The sequence below is a fragment of the Panicum hallii genome, chromosome 5 (assembly GCF_002211085.1).
Source record: "Panicum hallii strain FIL2 chromosome 5, PHallii_v3.1, whole genome shotgun sequence".
Lineage (NCBI taxonomy): Eukaryota > Viridiplantae > Streptophyta > Magnoliopsida > Poales > Poaceae > Panicum > Panicum hallii.
The window spans coordinates 9,629,114-9,654,320 of record NC_038046.1 but is presented as its reverse complement, the minus strand read 5'-3'; the positions used below and the strand labels follow the sequence as shown (position 1 = coordinate 9,654,320).

The window sequence follows — 25,207 nt, the reverse complement described above, 5'->3', positions numbered from 1 at the left end:
ATTAAAAAACTGGTAGATTTAAAGTGACCCGGCTGGGGGACTGACAAAGACGCGTGGATTATTTGTGGATTCCACGAAGAGGAGAGCCAGAGGAACGGGCGAAATGTCTTACAGGGACAGTCCTACCTAGCTCCTGTTGACCGGATTAACGATTTTAACGCTACACAGACAGGCTTGAACTAGCGTCTGCAGATCAAGATGTTCGAAGGAGGCCTATTCATCGGCGGCCACGCAAGAGAGGGGAGAAAAAGCTGTCCGATCCCTTGGAACAAAAAAGATGCTAGCTTGAAGCAGTCGTAGACTTGCTTGTGAGCTGCAAACGGGGCACAAATTAAGCTAAACCCGATTCCCTTTGTGTGCATGCACCTGCATTGACGACTCCGAGGAAGGAAAGAATATAGCGAGCGTTTGTTCTGGCCAAATGCCGTGCTCTTTCTTTAATCTTTCTACATCAGACCAAGTTACATCAGCGGTGCAGAAAGAAAGCCCCCCCTCCCGTTTCATTAAAAAAAAAGCAAACAGAGAGAACAAATTAGAAGGCCCGTAAATCTAAATCCAAGTACCACTCATCATCAGGCGCCAAATTACAACATAAACTCTGCTCTTTACGATAGAGAAAATGTTTTTTCTGTCACTGTAAATCGATCAAAAGAATGCAACATGTACACCGAAATGCTGTCCGGTTCGGCAGTTTGCTCCTAGAACGCCACCGCATTTCTTCACAGCTCTTCTCCCGGACCCGGTCTTTGTTTCTAGTTGCACCCCCAAGACTGAGATCGCAAGAACCTCCGCAGAACTCTACGAACGGCGCGGCTCATCGCCCTCCCAAATTAAAGCGACGGAGCGCGGCAACGTTGGCCGGTATGTCGATGGGAGACGACGCGGCCGGCCTCCACCGGTCGCGCCTAGCGGCGGCGGGATGACTCACGTGCCGGCCCCCCCGACCGGAGCCGCCGGCGGGAAACGGCAACAGCGAACCCCCTCCCCCGCCGCCGCGCGGCACGATGCCCACCGTGTCCGGCCACAGCACGTCCGCCTCCTGCCACTCCTCCTCCTCGTCGTCCGCGTCGGGGCTCGCGGTGGCCGCCGACGACGACGACGGGCCGGCGCCGGGGAGGAAGCGCCCCAGGAAGCGGCGCCGCGGGCGCCCGAACTCCGGCGCGATGCTAGACGCCGGGCTCGCCGTCGCGGCCCCGTACAGCGCCTCCACGACCACGCCCGTGGTCCCGAATGGCACCACCAGCTCGTCCTCCGTGTCGGGCCACAGGATGTCCGCTTCTTGGAACTCGTCCACGGCGTCCATTTCCACGCTTCGCCTGCGGCCACGGCGGTCGGCGGACGAGGCAGGCGCTGGCCGCGCGTCTGACCACTTTTTATATCCGTCCAGACCGCGGGCGCGCACCGCGTCGCCGCTGGTTGCGCCATTTTGCTTGCGGCCCGAAGTGACGTAGGGGGCACTCCTCCTTCCCCCGGTCCGGATCTCGGAATCTTGGCGAGATAGCAACTCATGTGACGGGGGGATACTTCGCTGGCGCTCAACTGAGATTGCCTGAATGGCAACCAAGCGGCGCCGGCATGGTCGCCGGCTTGACGCCAAGGAGGATATCTCGGCAAAGGCGTCGTCTCGTCAGAAATCTGCCAGTAGTCCTGAACCCTTTTGAGATGGCACATCGTCTTGCTCGGCTCCGTCTGGAACGCCCGATCTGATTGCACGGGCGAGGAAGCTTTTCTTGTTGTGTGCACGCATCAGGTTAGGCGTTGTGGGGTCGAAATGAGATTCGAGCCAACCTCAACGCCGAGACACTCGCGTATAGTTTGAGAGGAACGGAGGAAAAACAGACGTTCGTTTTCTCTCGAGAACCGAACTGTTGTAACCGTCATGGTGGCTCTATGCGGGCCGCCTTTCAAACGGAACTAGCGCACCTTACAACTCCTGAGAGACTCGTCGTCACACATCTTATTCGGCCCGGAGTCACAGCACGGCTGCGTCCACGCACCGGGCCCGCAGCTCGTTCATGGGCCTCACGACGACGCCCGAAGCGCCTTCAGTTCCGACCAAACCAGTGAACGGCCCAGAAAGCCGCCCACGGCCACACCACACCGAGTGCCATCCCGTCCTCGCCGCACCCACCGGCCACCACCCCGGTTGCTCCTCGTGCCATTTCGACAGCAGGAGTTCGTCGTGAACTCGTGATGGTGCGCACTCGCGCGCAATCTATGACCGTTCACGGCGGCGGCCAGGGGCACCGCTGGGCGTGGGTCGCGGCGTCACGCACTCACGTGGGGACGCACGAGGCGTGGGCGCAAGGCCGCGAAGGTCGCTTGCTCCCGGTACCCGATCGGTCATCCATGACCCGTCGCCGTACATTTTTTACCCATCTACCACCACCAGGACCAGACATCTGAACACCGTACACGAGGCGATCTTCTTCTACCTCCAGCGCGCCCTCATTCACAGTGTTTAGCCCTACATGCACGCACACGCCTATACAGTATACACTGCGTTCGTTCTTCGTTGCCAGCCAGCTAGCCAACGCTGGGCCTGGTTCGTTGATCGCGTCCACGAGACACTGTGTCCGAAACATCTTGATCGGCTGGCATGTGGATGGATCGCGGCTCGCGGGGGCCGGGGGGCGAACTTTCCGTCCGCGCATTTACGGTCCTCGCACCGCGCCACCAACCCGTGAACGCCTCCCCGCACAAACGCCTTGTAATCAAAGGCCGGGCTTAGCTAATCCGAGGCTGCAGTGCAGGGTGCGCGACGAAGAAAAGAAGTGGAGTGTAGGCCGGTGAAAGTTGAAACGAAACGTACGCGTCGCTTCTGCCAGTCGACGATCGGAAAAGGGTCAAGCGATCTCTACCAAGGCGGTGCAATAAATCTCGTGGAACAAAAGAGCGAGTCAAATCTGCGTATCAAGGACGTGGAGGGCCCGGCTAGCCGGCGGTGACAGGATGTTTCCAATGCTTCGCATGTGGAGTGTCTCCGGGCCTCTGGGGCCGGACGCCGCCGCCGCGCTGCCCTTTTATCTCTTCACTGGAGCAACGAGCAAGGATCCTCCTGTTCCTGCTTCTTCACCATTGACGCGCGCTTGTTCAGTGCTACTTCTACTTCGGCGCACAGTATGACAGGACAGCCCGACCTCTGTCATTCACCGCAAGTGCGCGCCGACATTATTGTGACCTGCAGATGGTAAACCCGGAACCCCTGTGTTCACTGTTCACTGTTCACTGTCGTCGCAGACTCGCGGCCCTTCCGCGTAGCAGCAGCACCATGCTGTCGAACGGGCCGGAACCAGGCGCGTGGTAATCAATCCCCGCGTCGGCCCTGACCCAACCGTGACTGCTCCAACCATCACCACCATGGACGTGGACGCCGGGCACGGGAACTGTCCGCTCCTCCGCCCTGCAGGGTTCTACCCACATGGCCACATGCTCACCTAGCTAGGGGCTGGCTTTTTAGCAAGTAGCAACCTGCCCTATAAGTAAGGCTCGAATGTGTCGGCCGGTCATCCCCATTAATTTGATCCGCAGTGGCCGCGATCGAGCCTAGTACTAGCCAGCAGCTAGCGCAGGAGAACGCTAGCTCTAGTAGCTACAAGGAGAATGGAGCGTGCAGCGATGCGACGGCCGCTGCTCCTCATCCTGGCCACCGCCGTCGCCGTCGTGGTGGTCCGGGCCGAGCCGCAGGTGCCGTGCTACTTCGTGTTCGGAGACTCCCTCGTGGACAACGGGAACAACAACGACATCGCGTCGCTGGCGCGGGCCAACTACCCGCCCTACGGCATCGACTTCCCCGGCGGCGCGACCGGCCGCTTCAGCAACGGCCTCACCACCGTCGACGCTATATGTAAGCTCGCCGCTCTACCGATCGATCAAGCTCCTTTCTCGTTTGGTTCGTACCGATCTGTGCATGGTTTGTGCTGTGTCCCATATTTTTCGACCTGCTGAGGCTGTGTGCGTATCGAGTGTTTAATTAGTCACTCTGACATTAGTTTCCTGGGTCGGGCGAGGTTAGTTGTGAGGGGTATCACTTGACGCCAATGTCACGCTTTGAATGAAGCAGTATCCGTCCATCAGATGATGCCATGCCAATCTCAATCTGAGCGCCATGATGGCGACACATCCCTTGATGCCTCGACACTCCGGTCAAGTCTGTAGACGAAGTTGGTCCCCTCCGCCGTATGATGCCGACGTTCGTTCCTTCGATTGTACCCAGACACCCAGTCGCAGTCGTCTGTGTAGAAATTCTAATTACTAGTATATACCAGTACTCATGACTACTGAAAGATAAACTGGTGCTAGGAGTTACTACGATCTGAAGTAATTAATTGATGCCGTCGAACCAATTGCATCATGTATTCGTGTGCCGTTTTTCAGCTCGGCTTCTGGGCTTCGACGATTACATCCCCGCGTACGCCGGCGCGAGCAACGATCAGCTCCTCACCGGCGTCAACTTCGCCTCCGCTGCAGCCGGGATCAGGGACGAGACCGGCCAGCAACTGGTGCGCATGCTGCCTCCATTAACTATGTGTTTTTTTTTTCCATCCTAGCTAAGATCTTTTGAAAGCGCGGGGCACATTAACCTGATGACGCACACGATATGTCGGTGAATGATATGAATCTGCAGGGGCAACGGATCAGCTTCGGCGGGCAGCTCCAGAACTACCAGGCGGCGGTGCAGCAGCTGGTGGGCATCCTGGGCGACGAGGACTCGGCGGCGAGCCACCTGAGCAGGTGCATCTTCACGGTGGGCATGGGCAGCAACGACTACCTCAACAACTACTTCATGCCGGCCGTCTACTCCACCAGCCAGCAGTACACGCCGGAGCAGTACGCCGACGCGCTCGCCGGCCAGTACGCGCAGCAGCTCCGGACGCTGTACAGCTTTGGGGCCCGGAAGGTGGCGCTGATGGGCGTGGGGCAGGTCGGGTGCAGCCCCAACGAGCTGGCGCAGCGCAGCCCCGACGGCGCCACCTGCGCGGCGGAGATCAACGGCGCCATCGACATCTTCAACCGGAGGCTCGTCGCCCTCGTCGACCAGTTCAACGCGCTGCCCGGGGCGCACTTCACCTATATCAACGCCTACGGGATCTTCGAGGACATCCTCAGAGCCCCGGGCTCGCACGGTATGTGTGTGTGTGTACACGTCGTCGTCTCTGTCCATCTTTAATTTGCCCTTCGTCAGGAATCAACACGGAGCTTTGTTTGGATGTGTGCAGGCCTGAAGGTGACGAACCGAGGGTGCTGCGGGGTCGGGCGGAACAACGGGCAGGTGACGTGCCTGCCGTTCCAGACGCCGTGCGCCAACCGGAACGAGTACCTCTTCTGGGACGCCTTCCACCCCACGGAGGCGGCCAACATCCTCGTCGGCCGGAGGGCATACAGCGCGGCGCTGCCGTCCGACGTCCACCCGCTGGATCTGCGCACGCTCGCGCAGCTCTAGCTGCATTGTTAGAGCAGATGGCGGTCACCGTACGTACTCACGCTAAGAGGAGCAAAGCCACGATGATATGTGCAGTACGGGAATTATAAGCAGGTTACACGTTTAATTTCTTCTGTGTTCTGTGTACTAGCACTCGCCAAGGAGATATGTGTGCATCTTAACTATAGCTATAAATATAAATGATATATTCTTCTGGTTTTGCTAATGCATTCGTGGGCATACTCCTCTTATTATCCCTGTTCAGAGAAACGTGGACCAGCTTAAGAAAAATGGGGTGATGCTATTTTCGTTTGCCTCAGATGTCAGCCGACGAATATCAGCTGCGCAATCGCGTCCAACCATCAATACATCCTCTTCAACCTCCGGTCTGAAGCTTGTCTGCGGATTACATTATCTCCCATGCGTGTTCGCCCCCGCCGGCCAGTGCCACCCTCCTGCAGCCATCTCCAGCAGTCCAGCAGCTTCACCGCGATGTTAAAGGGGCGTCGACTGAAGTCTTCCGTAGCAAGTAATTTGGAACACGAACATAGGAGTCGTGAAGAAAAAGAGCTAGAAATTTCCAAGAAGAATGTGTGCGTTCAACGCCGCGTCTTCCCTGCACGTACTCCGCACCGGCCTTTCCAGGCTCCAAGGACAGCAAGTGGCAAAAAGCACGGCACGCTTGCAGCGCACAGAGAATTCTGAGAACGAACTGTACAAAACATATGCACCAGATTTGATCGTAACAAAAAGCAACAAAGGTTTAAAAGCTAATCAGACAGGAGCCTGGGAAGATGCCAAAACAATTATACTGCCCCAACCCAGGGGCTGCTCTTCCGCCAGATTCGTATTAGTTTAAAATAAACAATAAATTGACGGCAACAATCTGTACATGAGGTTGAGGCCAGTGCCAAAGAATCCGTGGATTCTTCCAGGGCTCGGTGATAAATGTCTGATATACTACAAAACTATGATCAGCCGAGAATCAACCAGTTGCAAAACATCCCTTTCTGGGAAGTCCAGAACACGAATATATGATATACAATGGCAATTGAGTATATTTTCTAGCAATCGTTGATATGATCCTCCAAATGAAATCAACAGAATGGACTGGTGGTTAAAAATTGGATCGCGACGAACGTGATGAACGGGTGGTGCTGCCCTCGTTGCGGTCTTTCTTCCACATTCCTTCGAAGCTCAGGAAACATCTGAGAGGCCTTACCTGTTTGAACACAACATAAGGAACGTTAGAACATTTCTTGCGACAACAGTCCATATCTTCTGCTACAACAACACACTCAAAATACAATGAAAAAAACCCAATAACTGTTACCTTCCAACGGTTTCTTTGAGCTATCTCATTGTGTATTGCAGACAACCGGTTGATGATTACTCTAAAATCAGGCCTCTGTGCAGGATTTTCACTCCAGCACTGCTCAATCAACCTGAATAGGTGCCAAAAGATGAGGCAAACAAGTCAGCATGAAATTTAAGAAGAGAAAAAATCACCAGCTAGGTACGTGGAGAAATAGAACACATTTAATTTGACATATCACACATCCAAGTAGTCAGATGGAGCATGGTTTGCAGAAACTTGTGTGCTAAAAGTTCGGAATGCAAAGCAAGCAACAATAATGCTCTATTGGAATTAGTAATTTCCTTTATATAAGGGAAAAGTACAGAGCAAAGAACAAGTACTTACTCCCTTAACCCATGAGCATAATGCTTTGGAGGAGCTCTAAAAGGCGGCCTTTCTTTAGAATTGTGTGCCTTCTCAATTTCATCGTTTTTCTTATCATGATAAGGAAGACATCCTTCAATCATCTGCAAAAGTTAAGAACATAATAAGCACAAAAATGACCACATGGGTGAGTGTGGGAGTAGTAGATGTTGAAATGAGTGTCATTCTTTTTGTTTAAAGAAACAACAGTATCAATCAAATAAAGATACTAACAGCAAACTCACAACAATGCCCGATACGGCAATAACATATATATATGTTCCTAGCAATATTAAGAGAACACAAATGCATAATACTACCTACTGTGTGGGAGAGACATGCACAAAGTAACATAGCGCAACTTACTTCCTGAAGTATTAAAGCGAATGAGAAGACATCCACTTTGGTATCGTACTCTTCATTTCGCAGGACTTCTGGAGCAACATACCTACCTGTGACATATTTAACACCAGTTGATATAGAAGGCAAAAATGAAAAAAAGAAAAGAAGGCAAAGGTGGCATCAATCTAGCACAAATTTTAATACAATAAACAATAACATACACTTACAAGCATTGCCAGGTGAAGTTACCGCTTTCTCTTCTCTAACTTTTCTTCTCCATTTTAGCATCTTACACAAATCAAAATCTGCCACCTTCAAATGTCCAGTGTCATCCCTCAATATGTTCCTGTTATCTTACACAATGAGGCATAGAAACTCTTTTAATAAACCAGGTATTTTAAAACATCTCATGGGGTGTACAGAAAAAAGACACAAGCAATTTTCAATGCCAAAAAAGGGAAACACAAAGTACTCACGAAGGCTCAAGGTCACGATGAATGATAGCTTGAGGCTTATGCTCATGTAAGTAATTCATTCCTCTGTTACAATTCACAAAGATGCACAAGTTAGGTTTACTTCATACCAATGAAAGGTAGGGTCCAACGGAGCCCATCTCATGTCCAGGTCATGGTTCACAAACCTTGCAATATCAAGAGCTAATTTCACTGCATATGATGGCGGCAGAGCTCCTTTCTTATTCAAGTGAGTGCGCAAGTCACCCTGGAAATAAACATTTTGATAATTCCAACAACCCATAACATGACATAAAGTTGCAATTTGATATGAATAAACTTCATGTTACAGAAATTATGACATGGAGTTAATAAATCTAGACATTTGTGCAGTGTAAAATTGCTGGTAGTTAGGAGGAAGTCAACATATAGCATATAAATTATCTTGGTATAACAAATTTGAAGACATAGACATTGATAATTTGCACTGATCTATTGTTGGCCAAATATTGCCACAATGAAAGATGCTGCTACTACAAGGCAAAAAACTGATTTCACATGGTCAGTAGGCCAAATATAGCCACAATGTATTATTGCATTACGAAACTATAACAAGGTAAAGAATGGTCATATATCGTCACTCAAGTAAAAAACATTTTAACACTCTATACATGACCAGATAATAACTAGAATGATATGAAGCCGTGGCTCCACAGTTCCACACCAAGAAGGTTCACCTATAGCATTGCCTCGTATAGTGACTAATCAAATAGGCCTCTCAAATCAGACTATAATGCAGATTCTAAAAAGCATATTGCCCTTAAAACAAACCTTGCGCATAAATTCCATGACAATCATCATTGGGTTGCTTTGTGTCACAGCACCCAAAAATTGCACAACATTTGGATGGCGTATAAGTTGCAGCACATCAAGCTCGTCTCTGAACGCCCTCCTGTAATACATCCAAACTGTCAGGATAATATAGCATGAGGAGGAAGGTAACATTCAATTAAGTAAATCCAAGATATAGACCAGAAATAAATGGAATAATTCAATGGAAACTACGCACACTTTGTTCTCATCCACACTTAGATCATCGTCCAGCTTCTTAACAGCAACTGGAATGCCCCTCCATGTTGCTTTTCTGAAAGTACCCTGAGAAGCAGATTGAAACAACAGGTGCAAATAAATTTAATGCCAATGAAATTTAATAGTGTAAGTGCAGCTTTGAAACTTTAGATAAAAGAAAGTATAGAATCTAAGCTCAAGAATTCAATAGCATATGATTGGTCAACCAATTGTACGCTTATTAGTGCTATAGACAACCAATCTGTAAAAGGCTCATGTAAAAGAAAGGGAATGATATATGCAGACCTTGGATATATCATTGCCATTACTGAAATCAAGCTCAGCCGGGTCAATCTCATATTCAGGAACTTCACGAACATTGTTCACATGCATAGGAGCGATCTTCAAGAAAGAAGTGAATATTCAGAACACCTGAACAAAACAGAGCATCAGGCAGAGCCGACACACATGTGGTGTAGTACCTTATGCTTGGAGCCATGCTTCTCCAAGATCTTGATCACATCATGATTCTGATAATGCATTGCATCCGCCAAAGGCTGCCAGATAGTAGCAACACTCAACTAATGCAGGAATTCACAAAACAAAACATATATGCACAAACAACGTTGTCTGGATTCTATGTTCCACTGTTCCACGTGCCTAGCATAGCCTACAAATTGCGTCATTGTCACGTGCTAAATACTCCTAAGTTAGCGTACCACAGAAAGTCGAACTTATAGCCAGATCTCCCTATGAGAAAAAGGACTTTAATGTCCTCATCCAACGCAAGCAAAAGGAGTTATTTAAAAAGAAAAATCAGCAAAAACTTAAGCAGGCCTCACCGTGCTGCCCCATTGGTCCTCGACGGCGGCCTCCGCGCCGCACTGGAGGAGCAGCTCGACGACCTCGGGGTGTCCCTCGCACGCGGCGATGTGCAGCGCCGTGCGGCCGTCGGAGTCGCGGAAGTTGGGGTCGGCGCCGTCGTCGAGGAGCTCGCGGATCCCCTCCGCGCTGCCCTCGTGGGCGAGGTACATCAGCTGGAAGCTCATGACGCCGTTGGCCTGGGCGGACCCCTCCGCTGAGCCCGCACCGGCACCGCCCTCGCCGCCGCTCTCGGGCGCCAGCGACGACTGCTTCCCCAGCCTGAACCGCGGCGTCGCCGACTCAGACGCCGGCGCTGGAGGCTTCGGCTCCATGGAGTCGGACGGCAGCGCTAGCGTTCCGGGGGGGTCGGAGATCCGATCGGTGGCCTTGGGGGGCGACGGGGCGTGGAATTCAGCGAGAGCGAAGAGCCGGGGAGAAGGAAGGGGAGGGGGCGGCGGGCGCAGCGCGTGCGAGCGAGCTCGATGGACGAATCCGGGGGGGTGGGGGGGGGGGTGTTGGAGTGGAACCTGGAATAAACACTCGGAGTTTAATGGATGGCGTCGGGGTGTGGTGGGTCATGGGTGGGTGGGTGGCTGCTGAGCTGGCAGAGCCAACGAACTCCCCGGTATGAACCCGATTGGAAACGGCCGCGGGAAAATCGCGCGGACGGTGAGCCGTTGACAGCTGGGCCCCGGCGCAACCGGAGTTTCGACGTGGGCTCTGTTTCGCCGGCTACTAGTACGAGGCTACGCTGCCCGCGCCATTTCTTTCGGAGCTGATTAGGACTCTGCAAGCACAAGTCGGATCCGTGACTGACTAATCGTCCCCTCTAGAATTCATCATAAAAAAGTATACCCGTGAGTGGATTAATCTAAAAAAGCATTTATCATCGAAGGCAACTAATTTACTCCCATAAAATTTCTGCTACTTTTCTCTAAAATTTCTGCTACTAATGTTATATTAGTGGCAAAATTCTGAACTCTCAAAGTTCAAGGATGGCTGGTGTGATCACCACATGATAGCTGGTACTTCACCAATAGCCTTCTGTTTTGTTTTCGTTTTCCCCAAACCAAACTTCACCAGCAGCTAGCGAGGTACTTCGCAAAGGTCACTCTCAGGCGGCAGGCATGACTTAGCCTAGCTAAATCTCAGGTTTACATGGTTCCTGAGGTGATGCCTCAAACACGTAGCCGAGGCAAGTTGGATACTCGTGCTAATAGAAAAGGACATGCTGGAGACGTCGTCTGCGCTCTGCAGGTGGCAGCGGTTAGCGACCAGAACCATTGCAACCGGCAGCGTTGCTGTCGCTGTCCTGCAAATAAGATTAGGGAGCTTTTAGCTGCGGCAGGATAAGGACCGCGGCGATGATGTCAAGCCTTCGGTTTCGTCACTGCTACGCGGGAACAAACTAGACCATGGCGGCGGCCGCGGCGGCAGGATGTGAGCTGCTTGCAGGAGCCGACGTGTTTTGGGTTATCTAGAATGGAAGCCTAGATCCTCTGAGAAGAAAAATAAATGTTTCGTCGAACGGCTCGCAAGATCCGAAAGCGACGTTGGAGTTCAGTTCTGGTCGGCTGCAGGAATTAAAAAAAAAACGACGACGGACGCTGCTAGGAGAAAGAGCTACGGTCGTCGCTGGCTGCAGGCGTCGTCTAGACGGTGGTTGCTAGGTCCAAATCGTCGGTTCATACTGGATAACTAATGCCAAGTTGTGCAAGTGTGGAGTATTGTTCAAGAACTTTGCAAAGTCTCCTGCTAGTCGAAGATAAGCACATGATCTTTTTTTTTTAAAAAAAAGAATAAGCTCATGATCTTTGTTACACGTCTATATGCTCGTCTGAAGCTTTTGGAAAAATTAATACAGCTGACAAAGGGTGGAGGACGCCCCGTACGGTTTTTAATTGGTAGTCTAACACTCTTGACTGAATCAGGAAGGGCATCTCACCAGGCATATTACAGCTGCATGCTGCCGCTGGTGCGCATCATGCCTCCGGAACAGCCCATCGCGCCTCCTGAAACTGGAGAGATCACACAGCTAGCTACCCCTCTCTCCAGGGCTGAAAGGCTGTCGCCAATTGCTGATCTAGTCACTCACGCGAACATTTTCGAGCCGCAGCTTCTTTCCGTTCGCTAGATGCTATGGTGGCTGAGTTCGCTTAGAGCATGTAGTACAAGCTATAACGGGTGATGGCAGCAGCTTCGATTTTCGAAGACGAACAGACAGGAGATCAGCACAGCCCAAAAGCACGCGGCGCAACAGAAAGCGCGTACCCGCTGAATGGGGCCGCGTCCGCGGCCACGCCACGCCACCGCATGTGGGAGGGAGCTGCGGCTTCCTTCAATCAACTGCCTTGCACAAGCACAAATCGTACGTGAGAGTGTGAGACCACGTGCCTGCCCGCCGACCACCTCCCAGTCCCAGCCGCCTCACTTTGGCCTGAATCAACATCGGTTCAAGAAGATGCCGAGGGCTTTCTAATCCTACCAGAAAGATATCTTTGGCCAGTCTCCTGAGTGTGACGCCGCACATCTGCTTACCCAGCGTATAACAAGTGCTTGGTGACAGAACGATGTTCAGCAGGCAAGCGTTCAGTCATTCAGCTAGCGTTCAGTTCAGAGCCAAGTTTGCTGGATGCAAATGTTTTGCTAGGCAGCAACAGCTAGCATACAGCTCATGAGACCATGAACATTTTCTGAACCTGTTCAAATGGTAAATCGTTGTGATGGGCATGCATTTGCGTGGTAAACGCACAGCACAGAATTTAGCCTTTTCATCTGGAATCACTGAATCAAAAACAGTTTCACTTTTTCCTCCCCAGCAGAGGATTCTAGACAATGACTCCAGATTATATGCCATCAACATGGCGCCGACACTTCCTTGGTGCAAAAAGAGAAACTATTCTGCGTTTTCGTTCTTTACATGTAAAAAGGGATTCTCCTACAGATTATTGCATGAAACTATCAGATCCTCTTTGTACTACACAACTCAGATCCAAAGAGAACGTGTACTGTGCTGAATTACTTTCTCAGTTAAATGTCATATTAAACATGTAAGCTATATTTGTAGAAGCAACGCCTGATTTTTTTTGCCTGATCTTTGTGACAGGCAACTATTAGATTTCCGTGGACTAAAGATATCGATAATAAATGTAAGTATACAAAATGCCAATTCGGTATATGTATCAGTGTTGGACTATCAGCATCTTAATCAGGAGCTGACCCTTGTCCACTAAATAATGATGGTGAAAATACAGACATGCATGACTATTCAGAATTTCAGATTGTTCGCTTCTTTAGCCTTTTGGGGAGCATTGCTATCTTCAATGAAAAAAAGAGATGCCTCCACTTGTCAGCTTTAAAAGTACGAACAAACCTTCCCCACATGAAGTGCACTGAAAAGATGAAATCATAAGAGAACCTATGTTAGAACTTCTACGCTATTCCCGTTTTCGTTAACTCAAGCTGGCATGCTGAGCTAATGCATACATTCAACTCTGCACTATGTAACAAAGAAATAGACATGAGTGTGTTTCTTTATTGTAGGGTCTTTATACCTGGTCTGTTTCCACCCCTCAACAGGTCAACTTGAAGGTATGTATATGCATATTTTGCCGTCCATGCATGTGAAAAAAGGGGATTCTACCTTTCTCTAGCATCGAGAGGAACATGGAATCCTTATCGTGAAAAGAACGAAAGTAACAGAAAAACTTTGGAATGCACAGCTAGAACAATTTCAAATGCCAAACAAAATAATCTAGCATGATTGCATAGACGAAACCTGCACTGATGATCTACAACATGAGCCGCGGTATGAAGGGGGCTGCGGCGAGTGTTATACTACACAGGACCTCTAGGAGCAGATCTACGGATTCTTTTATTGATTCATGAATAAATTAAAGGTTCTCGAATTACACCGAGAGAGGTAGAGAGAGAATAGTGGTGTAGCACCTTCGGGCTTGGTGGAGGATGATGCAGTGATGTCCATGGTGGTGATGTCAAAGTGGCCGACAGTGAAGGCGGCGGCCAGTGGCATGCACTTGGAGTCGAGGGCGCGGTGTCGTTGGGGATGGAGTCGATGGGTGACGATGATGTCGAAGTCGGTGAGGCCTGCGATGGCGTGGTCGGTGGCGGTGTAGTGCAGAGTCGGCGGCGCTTCCTGTCACTTCAGCGCCTCCTGCACATCGGATCGGGACTAGGGTTTGTCGGTGGGGTTTTGGGGCACGGCGAACCTTGGCGTGCGTGCCCCACGGCTCCCACCTTCTTTTTACAGCGCTGCATGATGGGGGCCACCAACCAGGTCTCGGTTGGGCACCTCCGATCAGAGCGCGATCAAGGACTCCGACTCGGTTGTTGGATCAAGTCGGACGAGATCGATCCTAACAGCGAGCTCATTGTGTGATGCCTTTTTTTTTGCAAGCTCATTGTGTGATACTGTGATGGTTGAGATCCATAAGTTTTTTTAAAGTCAAATAAAGGAGAAAGAAACACCAATAGGAAGAGTAAAATATTGTATAAACCATAACGCTTTCCTGGATGCATATAAATAATCGAGGATTTGTAGAGACATAACAGAAAAGGTTCTCTGCATGATTCAACTATCTAGCCCACCAAATTACCATGATATACAAGCTTACTATTAGTAACAAGCTTAATTGCATAGAATTAGAAAAGATGCCCATTTAACTTGAGAGGAGTTCAGCGTCAACTATATTATATGTTCTTATTAAAAATGCTCATGACTGACTACTTCTTTTCTGGTAACAATAAGCCTCTTTTCTCTTTCTTAAAAGCCAGCTACTAATTTTGGGTTAGGCATTTCACTATATATTCACAAACAAGGTCTATAATTCTTGTAGTGATAAAGTAATAACAAAACTAAATGCGAGGATAAAGCCTAACGAGAAGTGGTGTGAGATTCATTACCATCAGTCATCCCACATTTTCTCGGTACAAAATAACAGATTTTACATCCAAAGAGAACAGCAAGAAGCAACCAGTTGATCACGATTGGACTGCTCCTTAGTAAACCGAAAAAAGTATAACGTTAAATGCGTTAGGAGTGAAGTGTAAAAAAGGGAGAAAATGTGTACTGTACACCAAAATATTAAGCATAACTTGAAACATGCTCTGTTCTGTGGCAACATGACATGACACTAGTCTCTCAACTTTGAAAAAAGATGATCGTGACAACCATCGTCCACCCTTTATAAGTACTTCATGCTTGAGCTATGGCTTCTCCAAGTCAACATTGAGCAAGGTAAACAACAGCCACTTCTGCTCCAAAAAATGTCGGCTGTGGAACCCTTGGTTTTGGCCCATGTGATACGCGATGTGTTGGATTCATTTACACCAACTGCTTCCATGAGGATCACCTACAACAATAGGCTACTTCTAGCAGGTGCTGAGCTGAAACCATCTGCAGTTGTGAATAAGCCAAGAGTTGATGTTGGGGGCACTGACCTCAGGGTTTTCTACACACTGGTAAGCAAAGACGATATTATACTATGTAGCCACCATGCATGGCACTATCTGTTAAATCCTTTATATACTGATAATGTAACTACAACACTTGGGAAGTTTAAACTAAATCCCTTGTTTTCCAACTTTTTTGTTCCTCACCCTCAAAAAGGTACTGGTGGATCCAGATGCCCCAAGCCCAAGCAATCCATCACTGAGGGAGTACTTACACTGGTAAGTCCAACAGCAGGTTTATTTGCAATGTCTTTACCTTTCGCGTTGAGCTAAATAGGTCGACTATTGTATTGGCATGGAACACATTCTAGGTTCCCTTTTCCTGTCTACTTTTTAGTTTTTTCTTCCTTTTAACTGTTGGTGATTGATGTAGGATGGTGATTGATATCCCTGGAACAACTGGAGCAAGCTTTGGTATGATGTCATGAAGCCACCTTTTCCATCTAGATTCTTCATTTCCCAGCAGGATTTTGTAGATTGCAAAGGATCCTCAGATGTGTTAATTGGATCATAACAAACAAAACTGATTTATATCACTTGCTAGCAGCTATGAATCATTGCCCAAAAAATATAACACCCGAGCCCTTTTGCAGGTCAGGAGCTCATGTTCTACGAAAGGCCGGAGCCAAGATCTGGTATACACCGCATGGTGTTTGTGCTGTTCCGACAACTCGGTAGGGGCACAGTTTTTGCACCAGACATGCGACATAACTTCAACTGCAAGAACTTCGCTCGTCAATACCACCTAGACACTGTGGCTGCCACGTATTTCAACTGTCAAAGGGAAGCAGGATCTGGGGGGAGAAGGTTCAGGCCGGAAAGTTCTTAAGGAACAAAGCAGAGACTGCAACTATTACATGATCGTCCTACGGAATACAGTGAATGGTTTAAACTAAAGTGCATCAAATTAGTACCGACGCACCCCTAATGTCACTTACACGTGACAATATATATAGCTTTAAGTACCCCCCCCCCCCCTCATGTGTGTCATGTATGGCAAGATCAAGAATATTTATTGCTCCTTTGGATGATATGATTATGAGATATAAAAATTAAGGTAATAATGATCTTGGTGTTTTGATCCCAGAGAATGCCTTTACTAAGGAAGCTGACATGTAGAAGAGTTATGGTTATTGGGTTTAGATTGATTTTAGTCACCACTACATCAATTGGTCTCTACAGGCGGGTGGTAACCTTTTTTTCGGAGGCGTCTATCCACCCGCGTCTAATCCAAGGCCCATGGACATATGCAATCTTCATAGATGCAAAATTTTTTTTAGGGAACCACAAGCATTTCTATTTACAAACCATTTTTCATAGGTGGTTGCCTTAAGCATCCGCATGACTCAAGTGTCGCATCCAGTTTTAAGACCAAAACATAATATACCTGTCACAAACGTTTGATTTATTAGAAAATGAGCTGGAAGTCTAAAAACAAGATGACAACACATTGATAATTACTGCGCCGTAGGCTCCATCTGCCACAGGTAGCCCATGAGGGGCATGCCAGCCTAGAAAAGTCTTTATGAGAAATTTACTCTCTTTATCTTCACCTGCAAAAATGTCGAAGAGAAAAAGGTAAATACATCGAAATATACTGTGCAAAGGTGGAAAACACCATGGCTTCTGGGAATACAAAAAAAGCTTAGCTTGGCCGCTGAACACAATAATTCTAGCTGGACAAACTTTAATTAAATTAAAGAACCTAGTTATTACTATGTGAGGGTCTTTTCCATTATCAGGGATTCAGGTTAGCCCACCTGTCCCAAGGCACAGGTTATCCCAAATGTAAGGTCAAACTACCCTATCATCTCAACAAAGGTTAGATGTTGTGATCAATTTCTAATGACCTTAAGAGTTCTAGTATTTCTACAAAAGTTAGATGTTGTAATCATTTTCCAGATGCAACTATGGTGCTGATAGGAATACTTGGCAGTTGGCACCCTCTGCATTCCAAAGTTCCTTGTTAGTTTTTTTCCCCTCAGAGGGTCTAACATCTAAATCGAGTTGCAGTAGTACTTCCTTGATTTCCCTTACGTAATCGTGCTACTTTTGTAAGTACTTGATATAATTGTGCATATGACCCTCGCAAAAATGTGCATATTATTAGGCTGTTTCCGCATCTTTGAAACACAGTAGTCTGAGAATTTAGAAATAGCAAAAATACATGATTATTAGAGTGCCAAGCAACTAAAATCCTATAGAAATCGAAAACACAGAAAAGTTGCAAAACACGTCTTTGGATGTTAGCAGTCTTCTAATTTCATCACCTCTACTTGATGATACTTTAATTTATGTCACCACCACTTGCTCTTTTCTAAGAACAAGCAATTATTTCTACTTCCATTTGTGACAGCTTCATTTCTCCTCCAAAAACTCTATGAAAGCCATAGATTACTCCAAAATTCCCACAACAACATGCGGAGATTCATCCTGTGTGTGAACAGATATTAACAAAGCATGACATACAAGCGTGCACATGTACATAGGTGCTACACTAATGTACTTGCAAATGAATATTTTGACTATAATATTACAACATAGGTGCAAAGCCAAGAACCAAGATTTAAACCCTAGCGTGAAAAGGCGTTCATATTATTTGCTATTTAGTGTATGAGTTCAAGCTAAAAAAATATCCCCAAAATTTTCTAGGTTCATATATTTACACTATAGCCCTATTTATAGGTTGGGTGAAACTAGTAAACTACCCAGGGTAAAAAGAGAAGGCCACAAAATATTTATTTTCCTTCTCTTCTAGTCTCTTTTTGAAAAAAATCTTACGACGGGTGAGCTTTTCCACCAAATTCCAAAACAAGAAGTCAACCTGCTGTTCAAAGCCATGCATTCTATCGAGAGAGAACAAGCCACCTTTCAAACACACACAGCATGACAACATTGAAAGCGTGCTTTGAAATATCTGGCTAGCATGACAACATTGAAAAGCCATTAACAACAGCAAATCGCCAAGCAGAAAACACACGTAACCAGCTGGAGGAAGAAATTGTAATAAGAAAAAAAAAGAAACGGAGAAAAGAAAAGCCAGTCAAACCCAACCACCTCAGCACCGGAGTCGCCATCCCCTCCTCCGGTCCTCCCCAGAAACCGTGTCCTCTCTCTCTCTCTCTCTCTCTCTCTCTCTTCTCGATCAACAGCAACAGCGGCGGTCAGAAGCTTCCGTCGCGACAGCTCCCGACCTCCTGCCGGTCTCCCCCGTCCGGTACTCCGCGCGAATCCCGAGGCGGCGGCGGCGGCGGAGGAGGAGTAGGAGCGGAGGGGGGCGGGCCCATCAGCTATGAGCCTCGCGGGCTCCGCCCTGGAGGCGGCGGTGCAGGCGGTGGGGCGCGGCCTCGACGCCGCTGGCGACCACCGCCTGCTCTACTGCAAGGGCGCCGGGAGGCTCGTGGCGCTCGACGAGGACCGCGCACGGGACATCCCCCTTAGAAGCGGCGGCGTCCTCTCCAGCGTGCCCCGCGACGTCGCGGTCGAGCAGTGGTCCAGCGACCCCCTGCGAATCCGGCCGCCCGTCCCCCACGGCGTGCCCCCCGCAGCCCTGGACGAGCCCTTCGTTTGCAGCTTCCAGCAGGTGAGCGGAGATGCTTCGTTCCGATTGGGAACCTCCGATCTGACCGTGCGCTGCGTTCCGTTCTGTTTGCCGTGCACTTGTGATCTGAATCCTAGTCGATGTCCTAAGCTCGGAGGCTGCTCACTTCGCGTTATCTGACTCTGATGCCTTTGTTGGCAGATGGCTGAGTATTTCAACAGGAAGTCAGGCTTGTTGGAGACTGTACCGCTGGGTTCCTTCAACTCACTGTTCAGCTTCACCGGTTCATGGAAGAATGATGCTGCGGCTACGAAGGCCCTTGCGATTGATGGCTATTCTCTGCCACTGTTTCGAGCGATAATTAAGAGTGACGAACTGACTCTGCTTGAGAGCGTTAAGCGCGCGATTCCAAATGTTTGGGATCCATCAGCATTGGCTAGGTCAGTAGGTAATCTTCTTATTTGATACTATTATCAGGATCCATTTCTGATCAACACCATTATGTACAACTCTTTGCCTAGTACTTTACCCACCTTATCACCTGATGGTTGCTCTTGTTTCACTTCTCTGTAGCTTTATTGAGAATTACGGAACACATATTATTACCTCTGTTACGGTTGGTGGTAAGGATGAGGTATACATTAAGCAGCATTCATCGTCCCAGTTGTCAGAGCTGGAATTCAAAAATTATGTGAGGGAAATTGGGAGGGAAAGATTCTCAGAAGTGGAAAATAAGTCAAATGCAACTCCCATCAATTACAGCGAGAAGGTAAGCAAACTCCTTATAACTCTCTCTATCTCAAGTTTACTAGATTTTTTTTTCATTTGTGATGGTTGATGGTAGCAAAAGCTTGTTAGGACTACCTTAATTGATTGGTCTGGATTGTTATACAACTGGTTGTTTACAGAGGATAATTTGTGCACTATGGCTACTTTTTTATGAACACTTGAGGTATCTTTAAAAAAATGCTAGCTATTGTGAACGAACAGTCACAATCAGTGAAACAAGATTGTCTGTTTGTGTGCATTCAATGGCAAAAACAGGAATTGTTGGGCGCATGCTGGAGGAGTGTTATAAAGATAGAATGGTAGACTGATACGAACTGTACTTACCTTTCTAAGAGCATGCCTAGTGTTGATTATATCCAACAAGCTGACAAAAAGCAAACAGAAGTTTGGTTCGTTTGGTTCGGTAGCTCTAAATCTACAAATCGATTAGTGGAACCCATGTCAAATAAAAAGATGGAGAAAACTGTGTTATGCTCAACTTCGTAGGGTCTGCTTGCCTGTCCTTTGTCCAAGCTGTGCTCGTTCTATTTGTTAGTTGCCCTCTGTTCGAACTGAAAACATGGTTCGGTTTCCACAGAGTTTGATTCTCCAGCCAAATTGAACCTCCCCTTGGTTCGCTTTCAGACTATGCTGGAGCTGTAAGGAAATATACTAGCTTGTGCAAGTAAGCACATCAATCACCACAATAACATACTTCCAATCAGAGCCAGCCTCACCAACCAGTTCCACATGAACTCCCTAGAACATCTCAACTTAAAAATTGTGTCACCAGTAACAACAGAGGTGCATAGATGAAATCATATGTAGCTTTATAAGTGATTTCTTAATGTGTGCATGTACAAATAATGAGAGGGATTGTAGAGTAGCTTGTAGATAGAACTCTCCTCACTGGCACATGAACTGCCCAGCATTCTAGCATTCATATGTAAACATTGATAAAAACAATGTTGCTTTATCCTTTACAGGATATGACCGTAATATTCAGAAGGAGGGGTGGTTGTGATCTTGTTCAAAGTTTCAGTGATTGGAAAGGAACTGTTGCCTCAGCACCAGATGTCATAGCCATGACCTTTCTCTCAATTGTCTCTCTTGTTGATGATATACCAGGGAAAAAGCACCTTGCTCGTGCAGTTGAGCTATACTTGACATGTAAGATCTGCTTTTGAATACTTTTTTTTGTTCATACAGTTATGCAACTCATTTGCCACATCAAATACACTTTTAAATACCCTGAGCTTGAAGTTAACATATCATGTGATATCACTTCAATATGCTGTTTTGATCAGTTCTGTTTTCCAGACAAACCTCCAATTGAAGAATTGCAGTACTTCTTAGATTTTCAAGTCCCACTAGTTTGGGCTCCAGCTCCACCAGGTATTGCTGGTCACCATAGGAAGGAACCTGTCTGCCCATCGCTTCAGTTTAGCTTGATGGGCCCAAAGCTCTTCATTAGCACAGAACAGGTAAAGTCTACACCTTAAATCTAAACACATTTGTACAGTGGTTCATTTTTCTAATTCTACACTAGAAAGGCTAATTTAATTGCTCTCACAAATCCTATCTTTTATTAGCTGACTCTGTGAAGCACAGTTACCATCATAAACATTTTTCTACTGAGCTGAACAACAATATAATACTGAAGATCAGGGTTCTACCGCATGTAGAAGAACAAGTATGAGTAAATTGCAATAGGGGTACAGCAAAAGTGGGTCTATTGGGTCACTGGTCTTGTTTCGGTGATTCATGGCTGGTTCAAATCCCACTGTGATGGCAAACCTGGGCACACCATGCTGTTAGTCAGATGCCGCCAGGGCTTATGCTCAGTATCTTTGCAGGAAATCCCCTCCTCTCCCCCCTCAGTATCTATCTCACACCTTCACCTCTCTCTATCTCCACTTCCTTGTACTCTTGCCTCCTCAATTTGATTCATTGCCTCCACCCGCCTCACAAGAGTGCAACAAGGCAGGCAGGGAGTGTGGTGGAGCCTGCTGATGGCAACAAGGAGGATGCACACAGGCGGAAGCGGCTTGTACAGAGTGAAAAATGGCATTAATGGAGGCCGGGTTGCATATGGCAGCCTTCATTTCTCATCACCCCCCCCCCCTCTCCCCCTCTTTCCTAGTATAGCTGCACTGGCAGAACAAAGAGGTTGGCTAGGAGGTAGCCCAATGCCTCTGAAGTAGAGAGAGGTAGAGGGAGAGAAATAGAGGACAGGGTGAAGAGGATCATGCTCAGTTTGTCTGTTGTGATGTGCTTATTTTTTAAGTTGCGTATAAAAACACTAGTAGAAATGTCTTTAGTATTTTTGGCAAATCAATTTCGTTGATAACACTGTTTTTACAAACTTTTATTCCCATTACACTGTTTGTGTAATTTTGAACTCGTTAATCTCCTTTTGAATCCTAGCTTAAAGTTTTGCAGAAAATGAGGTTATCATGATCCACCTAATATAGCATAAGTCAGCACCATGTGTCCCTGGGTTTACCGCTGTATGCCACTTTTACCAGTTATGCACTACATAAATAAAATCATTGAGCCATTTGAGCAAGGCTTGAGCTATATGACCTGGATGTGCACGCCATAGAAGTTATCGTACCTATGGTGCATCTAAGTCACTAAAAGATATATTTTGTATCTTGAATTTTGCTACAAGATAACTCTAATTCCTCTCAAAAAAGTTCATTTAGTTCCTCATGCTTTATCACCTCAGTGTGGTAGATAAAATACAGAGAGATTAGCGGAGCACTACTTTGCTTAGGGGCTTTAGTGACACTTTGAAATGTATGTTTGAGATGATCATTTTTTGCCTTTTTGTTAAACATGCTAACTTTGAATGGGATACATGCAGATATCTGTTGGGCGTCGACCGGTTGTTGGCCTCAAACTGCTCTTGGAAGGAGCAAAACAGAACCGTCTGGCTATTCATTTGCAGCACCTTGGCTCATTACCGAAAATATTCCTACCTCACTGGGATTCCCATATTACCATTGGACCTCCGAAATGGCAAGGCCCTGAAGAGCAGGACAGCCGATGGTTTGAGACAATCAAATGGAAGAACTTCGCTCATGTCAGCACGGCGCCCATAGAGTACACTGAAACAAATATTACAGATCTATCTGGTGTTTATATTGTTACAGGAGCACAGTTGGGAGTGTGGGATTTTGGTGCAAAGAGCGTTCTCCACCTTAAACTCTTGTTCTCCCGAGTTCCTGGGTGCACAATTAGAAGATCAGTGTGGGACCACAACCCATCAAGTTCTTCGACTCAGAGAACAGATGAATCTTCATCATCCTCTAGTGATAATGCTAAACTTGTGAAGATCGTTGACATGACCGAGACATTGAAAGGCCCACAAGATGCGCCTGGCCACTGGCTGGTCACAGGAGCTAAGCTGGGTGTCGAGAAGGGCAGGATTGTTGTGCGCGCGAAATACTCCTTATTGAATTATTAACCACATGTTGAAAGCATTCATTCACTTACTCTCCTATGGAGTACTGTGTTTAAAGATAGCATTTGTTCTTTTTGTTTTTCATGTATGGCTTTCCTTTCTCTTGTAACTTGATGTGGATTCATGCTTCTGCTTGTTGATGCCATGAGTCAAGTAGCATGAAGATGTTTATGCTGAGTTCAAATGTGTTTGATCTGGCCTCAGACATCTCTTCCACAGCCATCCGATCGTGGCATTGGAATTGATGCGTTCCATTTACGTGAGTTTTGGTATTGGTGTTTTACTCTTTGAAATTCGTCAGCGGAACATAATTTGTTTAAGCACTCTGGTTACAAACTGCTAACAGCTAAGTGAATTGCATTTTTGATTGCAGGATTCATGTTCTAGCACAGATCTTCTTGACGGTAGTGGATGTGGTTATTGCAGATTGGTTGCACAGATTGCAGATTGATGTGAGCAATCATACATTCAGACTGCCTCTGTGGGCCATGGAATACTGCGCCTCATTTTGTAACATGCAACATGTATGCTTCCTGAAATTCATGTTTACACTTTTGTGCTCTAGTGTTAGCAAACTTGGAGTTTGCCAACATGTTATGTTGTTGTGTTTGTTATCGTTCTAGAAGTGGCTATGTTGTGCTTTCTGTTACATGAGTGTGTCAAGAAGAGAACAAGGCTATAAAAGATCAGTGGCGTGGTAACAAGAGTCGCTGTTCTTTCCAAGAAGCAATGAGTCACTGCTAAGTGTTAACAGAACCACGAGAATTGTTTTTCTTGCTGCCTCTGCTTATAGCTTTGCTTCATTAATAAGGTCGGCTGGGCAAGGGACGAGAACAGAAGTATTTGTCTGACTGGATCAAGATATTCATCGTCATCTTTTGTTTCTTTTTTCTCGAAAGACATCGTCATCTTTCTTTTGTAATATGCAAGATCATTGTTATGCTGAAATTCATTTAGGCCCCGTCTGGATCCTTGGAATTGAATTCCATCCTAATAATCATAATTTAGATATAAATTAATTAAGCTAATATAGTTATATGTGTAATATATTTGCATATTGTTATTGGCCAAATGGGAGAGATACTTATGCACTGCACTCTTACTGCAGGAAGCGAATCAAAGAGTGTGTTATAAATTGTAGACTAGAAACATAATATGAGAATCTATAGAATCAATTTTCATCTCTCACCGTATGAATTTGAGATAAGCTTATATATTTTTTTTTTGGAAAGTTGTGGAATGCCATATTCCAAGATAAATAGCCTATTCTGTTAAGCAGATTCCAATTCCTCAAAATGAAGGAATCCAAACGGGGTCTTAGCCTTTTGTGCCACTGTCAGCAAATGCAGCTCGTAGGTCATATAAATGTTATGCTGTTGCATTTCCTATCTGTTTGGAAGTTGATATTTTGTGTTTGTCTGTTACACTGAATGTGTCCAGGAAGAGAACAAAGTCTGAGGATATCACATGAATGGTTACAGGGAGTCGTTCTCGTTGAAAGGGAACGCAATCAGTCAGTGTAACTGTAAATAAGAGGACAGGTGCTCTTCTTGCTGCTGCTGCTGCTGCTGCTTGATGGAACTGATCTTTGGGCATCTCATCTGGTTGGCCATCAGGAGATGCTCCCAGATGAAACAAATGGGATGCTGACTTGTTTTCGCCTGCCAATTTGCAAATCCTCTGACCTTCTCAGCATTGGCAGAAACTAAAGTTGAATCGACTGAAAAGAAACTTTCTTCTGAGTGCACTATTTTAATCTCAATTTTAGTTGTGCTCCAGTCATCCTATTTTAAATAATGTACATGGATCTAATTGCAAAATAGATAAAGTAGTTGGAGGGCAATTCTTTTAGTTTAGGAACAGATATATGCTGAGTGCAGGCTGGGAGAATTCTTTTAACTGAAGATTCTTCCTGCGCCCTTGTGAGTTCTGGCTTGGTGTTTCCGCAGGGACATTCTTGGCGTCTCCGCTTAATTGTGGGTTAGTTCCATTCTGCTGTCTAGCAAAGTCCAACATATACCAACGCCGGCGCTGGTTGCAAGGGGCAAACCATGCTCCGATGAAACGTCACGCTCTGAGGGACTGTTTG

The 25,207-nt window shown here is 46.9% G+C and overlaps 4 protein-coding genes across 5 annotated transcripts; 3 read left to right on the top strand and 1 right to left on the bottom strand.

Annotated features, from left to right (window-relative positions):
- Positions 1-3,557: 3,557 nt before the first annotated feature.
- LOC112895232 (GDSL esterase/lipase At5g45670-like) lies at positions 3,558-5,544 on the top strand. Its single transcript, XM_025963167.1, has 4 exons — positions 3,558-3,847; positions 4,378-4,502; positions 4,628-5,126; positions 5,220-5,544. The coding sequence occupies exons 1-4, from the start codon at positions 3,604-3,606 to the stop codon at positions 5,441-5,443; spliced, it is 1,092 nt and encodes a 363-aa protein (XP_025818952.1). The 5' UTR covers positions 3,558-3,603; the 3' UTR covers positions 5,444-5,544.
- A 684-nt stretch (positions 5,545-6,228) lies between these two features.
- LOC112895231 (integrin-linked protein kinase 1-like) lies at positions 6,229-10,363 on the bottom strand. The gene is made up of 12 exons (XM_025963166.1): positions 9,847-10,363; positions 9,487-9,561; positions 9,311-9,406; positions 9,006-9,091; positions 8,768-8,888; positions 8,125-8,204; positions 7,961-8,023; positions 7,712-7,830; positions 7,509-7,594; positions 7,125-7,246; positions 6,756-6,867; positions 6,229-6,644 (listed from the first exon to the last, which is right to left on the bottom strand). The coding sequence occupies exons 1-12, from the start codon at positions 10,198-10,200 to the stop codon at positions 6,540-6,542; spliced, it is 1,419 nt and encodes a 472-aa protein (XP_025818951.1). The 5' UTR covers positions 10,201-10,363; the 3' UTR covers positions 6,229-6,539.
- Positions 10,364-15,121: 4,758 nt separating this feature from the next.
- On the top strand, positions 15,122-16,335 carry LOC112893978 (protein HEADING DATE 3A-like). The gene is made up of 4 exons (XM_025961529.1): positions 15,122-15,349; positions 15,498-15,559; positions 15,714-15,754; positions 15,934-16,335. The coding sequence occupies exons 1-4, from the start codon at positions 15,155-15,157 to the stop codon at positions 16,167-16,169; spliced, it is 534 nt and encodes a 177-aa protein (XP_025817314.1). The 5' UTR covers positions 15,122-15,154; the 3' UTR covers positions 16,170-16,335.
- Positions 16,336-18,423: 2,088 nt separating this feature from the next.
- Positions 18,424-23,727, top strand: LOC112893720 (MACPF domain-containing protein CAD1). Of its 2 annotated transcripts, XR_003228900.1 has the most exons (7): positions 18,425-18,923; positions 19,083-19,321; positions 19,455-19,650; positions 20,636-20,819; positions 20,970-21,133; positions 22,519-23,377; positions 23,492-23,727. XR_003228900.1 is itself a non-coding variant. In XM_025961182.1 (6 exons), exons 1-6 carry the CDS (start codon positions 18,633-18,635, stop codon positions 23,119-23,121), a joined length of 1,677 nt encoding a protein of 558 aa, XP_025816967.1. In that variant the 5' UTR covers positions 18,424-18,632; the 3' UTR covers positions 23,122-23,302. The 2 variants fall into 2 exon arrangements, 1 of the variants encoding a protein (XP_025816967.1); XM_025961182.1 differs by lacking the exon at positions 23,492-23,727 and having other exon boundaries at positions 18,424-18,923; positions 22,519-23,302.
- The last annotated feature ends 1,480 nt before the right edge of the window (positions 23,728-25,207 follow it).

Excerpts from the sequence above, each read along its gene's own strand:
- LOC112893720 (XM_025961182.1), top strand. The coding sequence starts at position 18,633 with ATGAGCCTCGCGGGCTCCGCCCTGGAGGCGGCGGTGCAGGCGGTGGGG. Across the intron at positions 18,924-19,082 it reads TCGTTTGCAGCTTCCAGCAG|ATGGCTGAGTATTTCAACAG; the intron begins GTGAGCGGAGAT and ends CTTTGTTGGCAG. Across the intron at positions 20,820-20,969 it reads AGTTGAGCTATACTTGACAT|ACAAACCTCCAATTGAAGAA; the intron begins GTAAGATCTGCT and ends TCTGTTTTCCAG.
- LOC112895231 (XM_025963166.1), bottom strand. The coding sequence starts at position 10,200 with ATGGAGCCGAAGCCTCCAGCGCCGGCGTCTGAGTCGGCGACGCCGCGG. Across the intron at positions 9,407-9,486 it reads AGCATGGCTCCAAGCATAAG|ATCGCTCCTATGCATGTGAA; the intron begins GTACTACACCAC and ends TCTTTCTTGAAG. Across the intron at positions 8,889-9,005 it reads AGTGTGGATGAGAACAAAGT|GAGGGCGTTCAGAGACGAGC; the intron begins GTGCGTAGTTTC and ends GATGTATTACAG.
- LOC112895232 (XM_025963167.1), top strand. The coding sequence starts at position 3,604 with ATGGAGCGTGCAGCGATGCGACGGCCGCTGCTCCTCATCCTGGCCACC. Across the intron at positions 3,848-4,377 it reads CACCACCGTCGACGCTATAT|CTCGGCTTCTGGGCTTCGAC; the intron begins GTAAGCTCGCCG and ends GCCGTTTTTCAG. Across the intron at positions 4,503-4,627 it reads ACGAGACCGGCCAGCAACTG|GGGCAACGGATCAGCTTCGG; the intron begins GTGCGCATGCTG and ends ATGAATCTGCAG.
- LOC112893978 (XM_025961529.1), top strand. The coding sequence starts at position 15,155 with ATGTCGGCTGTGGAACCCTTGGTTTTGGCCCATGTGATACGCGATGTG. Across the intron at positions 15,350-15,497 it reads TCAGGGTTTTCTACACACTG|GTACTGGTGGATCCAGATGC; the intron begins GTAAGCAAAGAC and ends ACCCTCAAAAAG. Across the intron at positions 15,755-15,933 it reads AACAACTGGAGCAAGCTTTG|GTCAGGAGCTCATGTTCTAC; the intron begins GTATGATGTCAT and ends GCCCTTTTGCAG.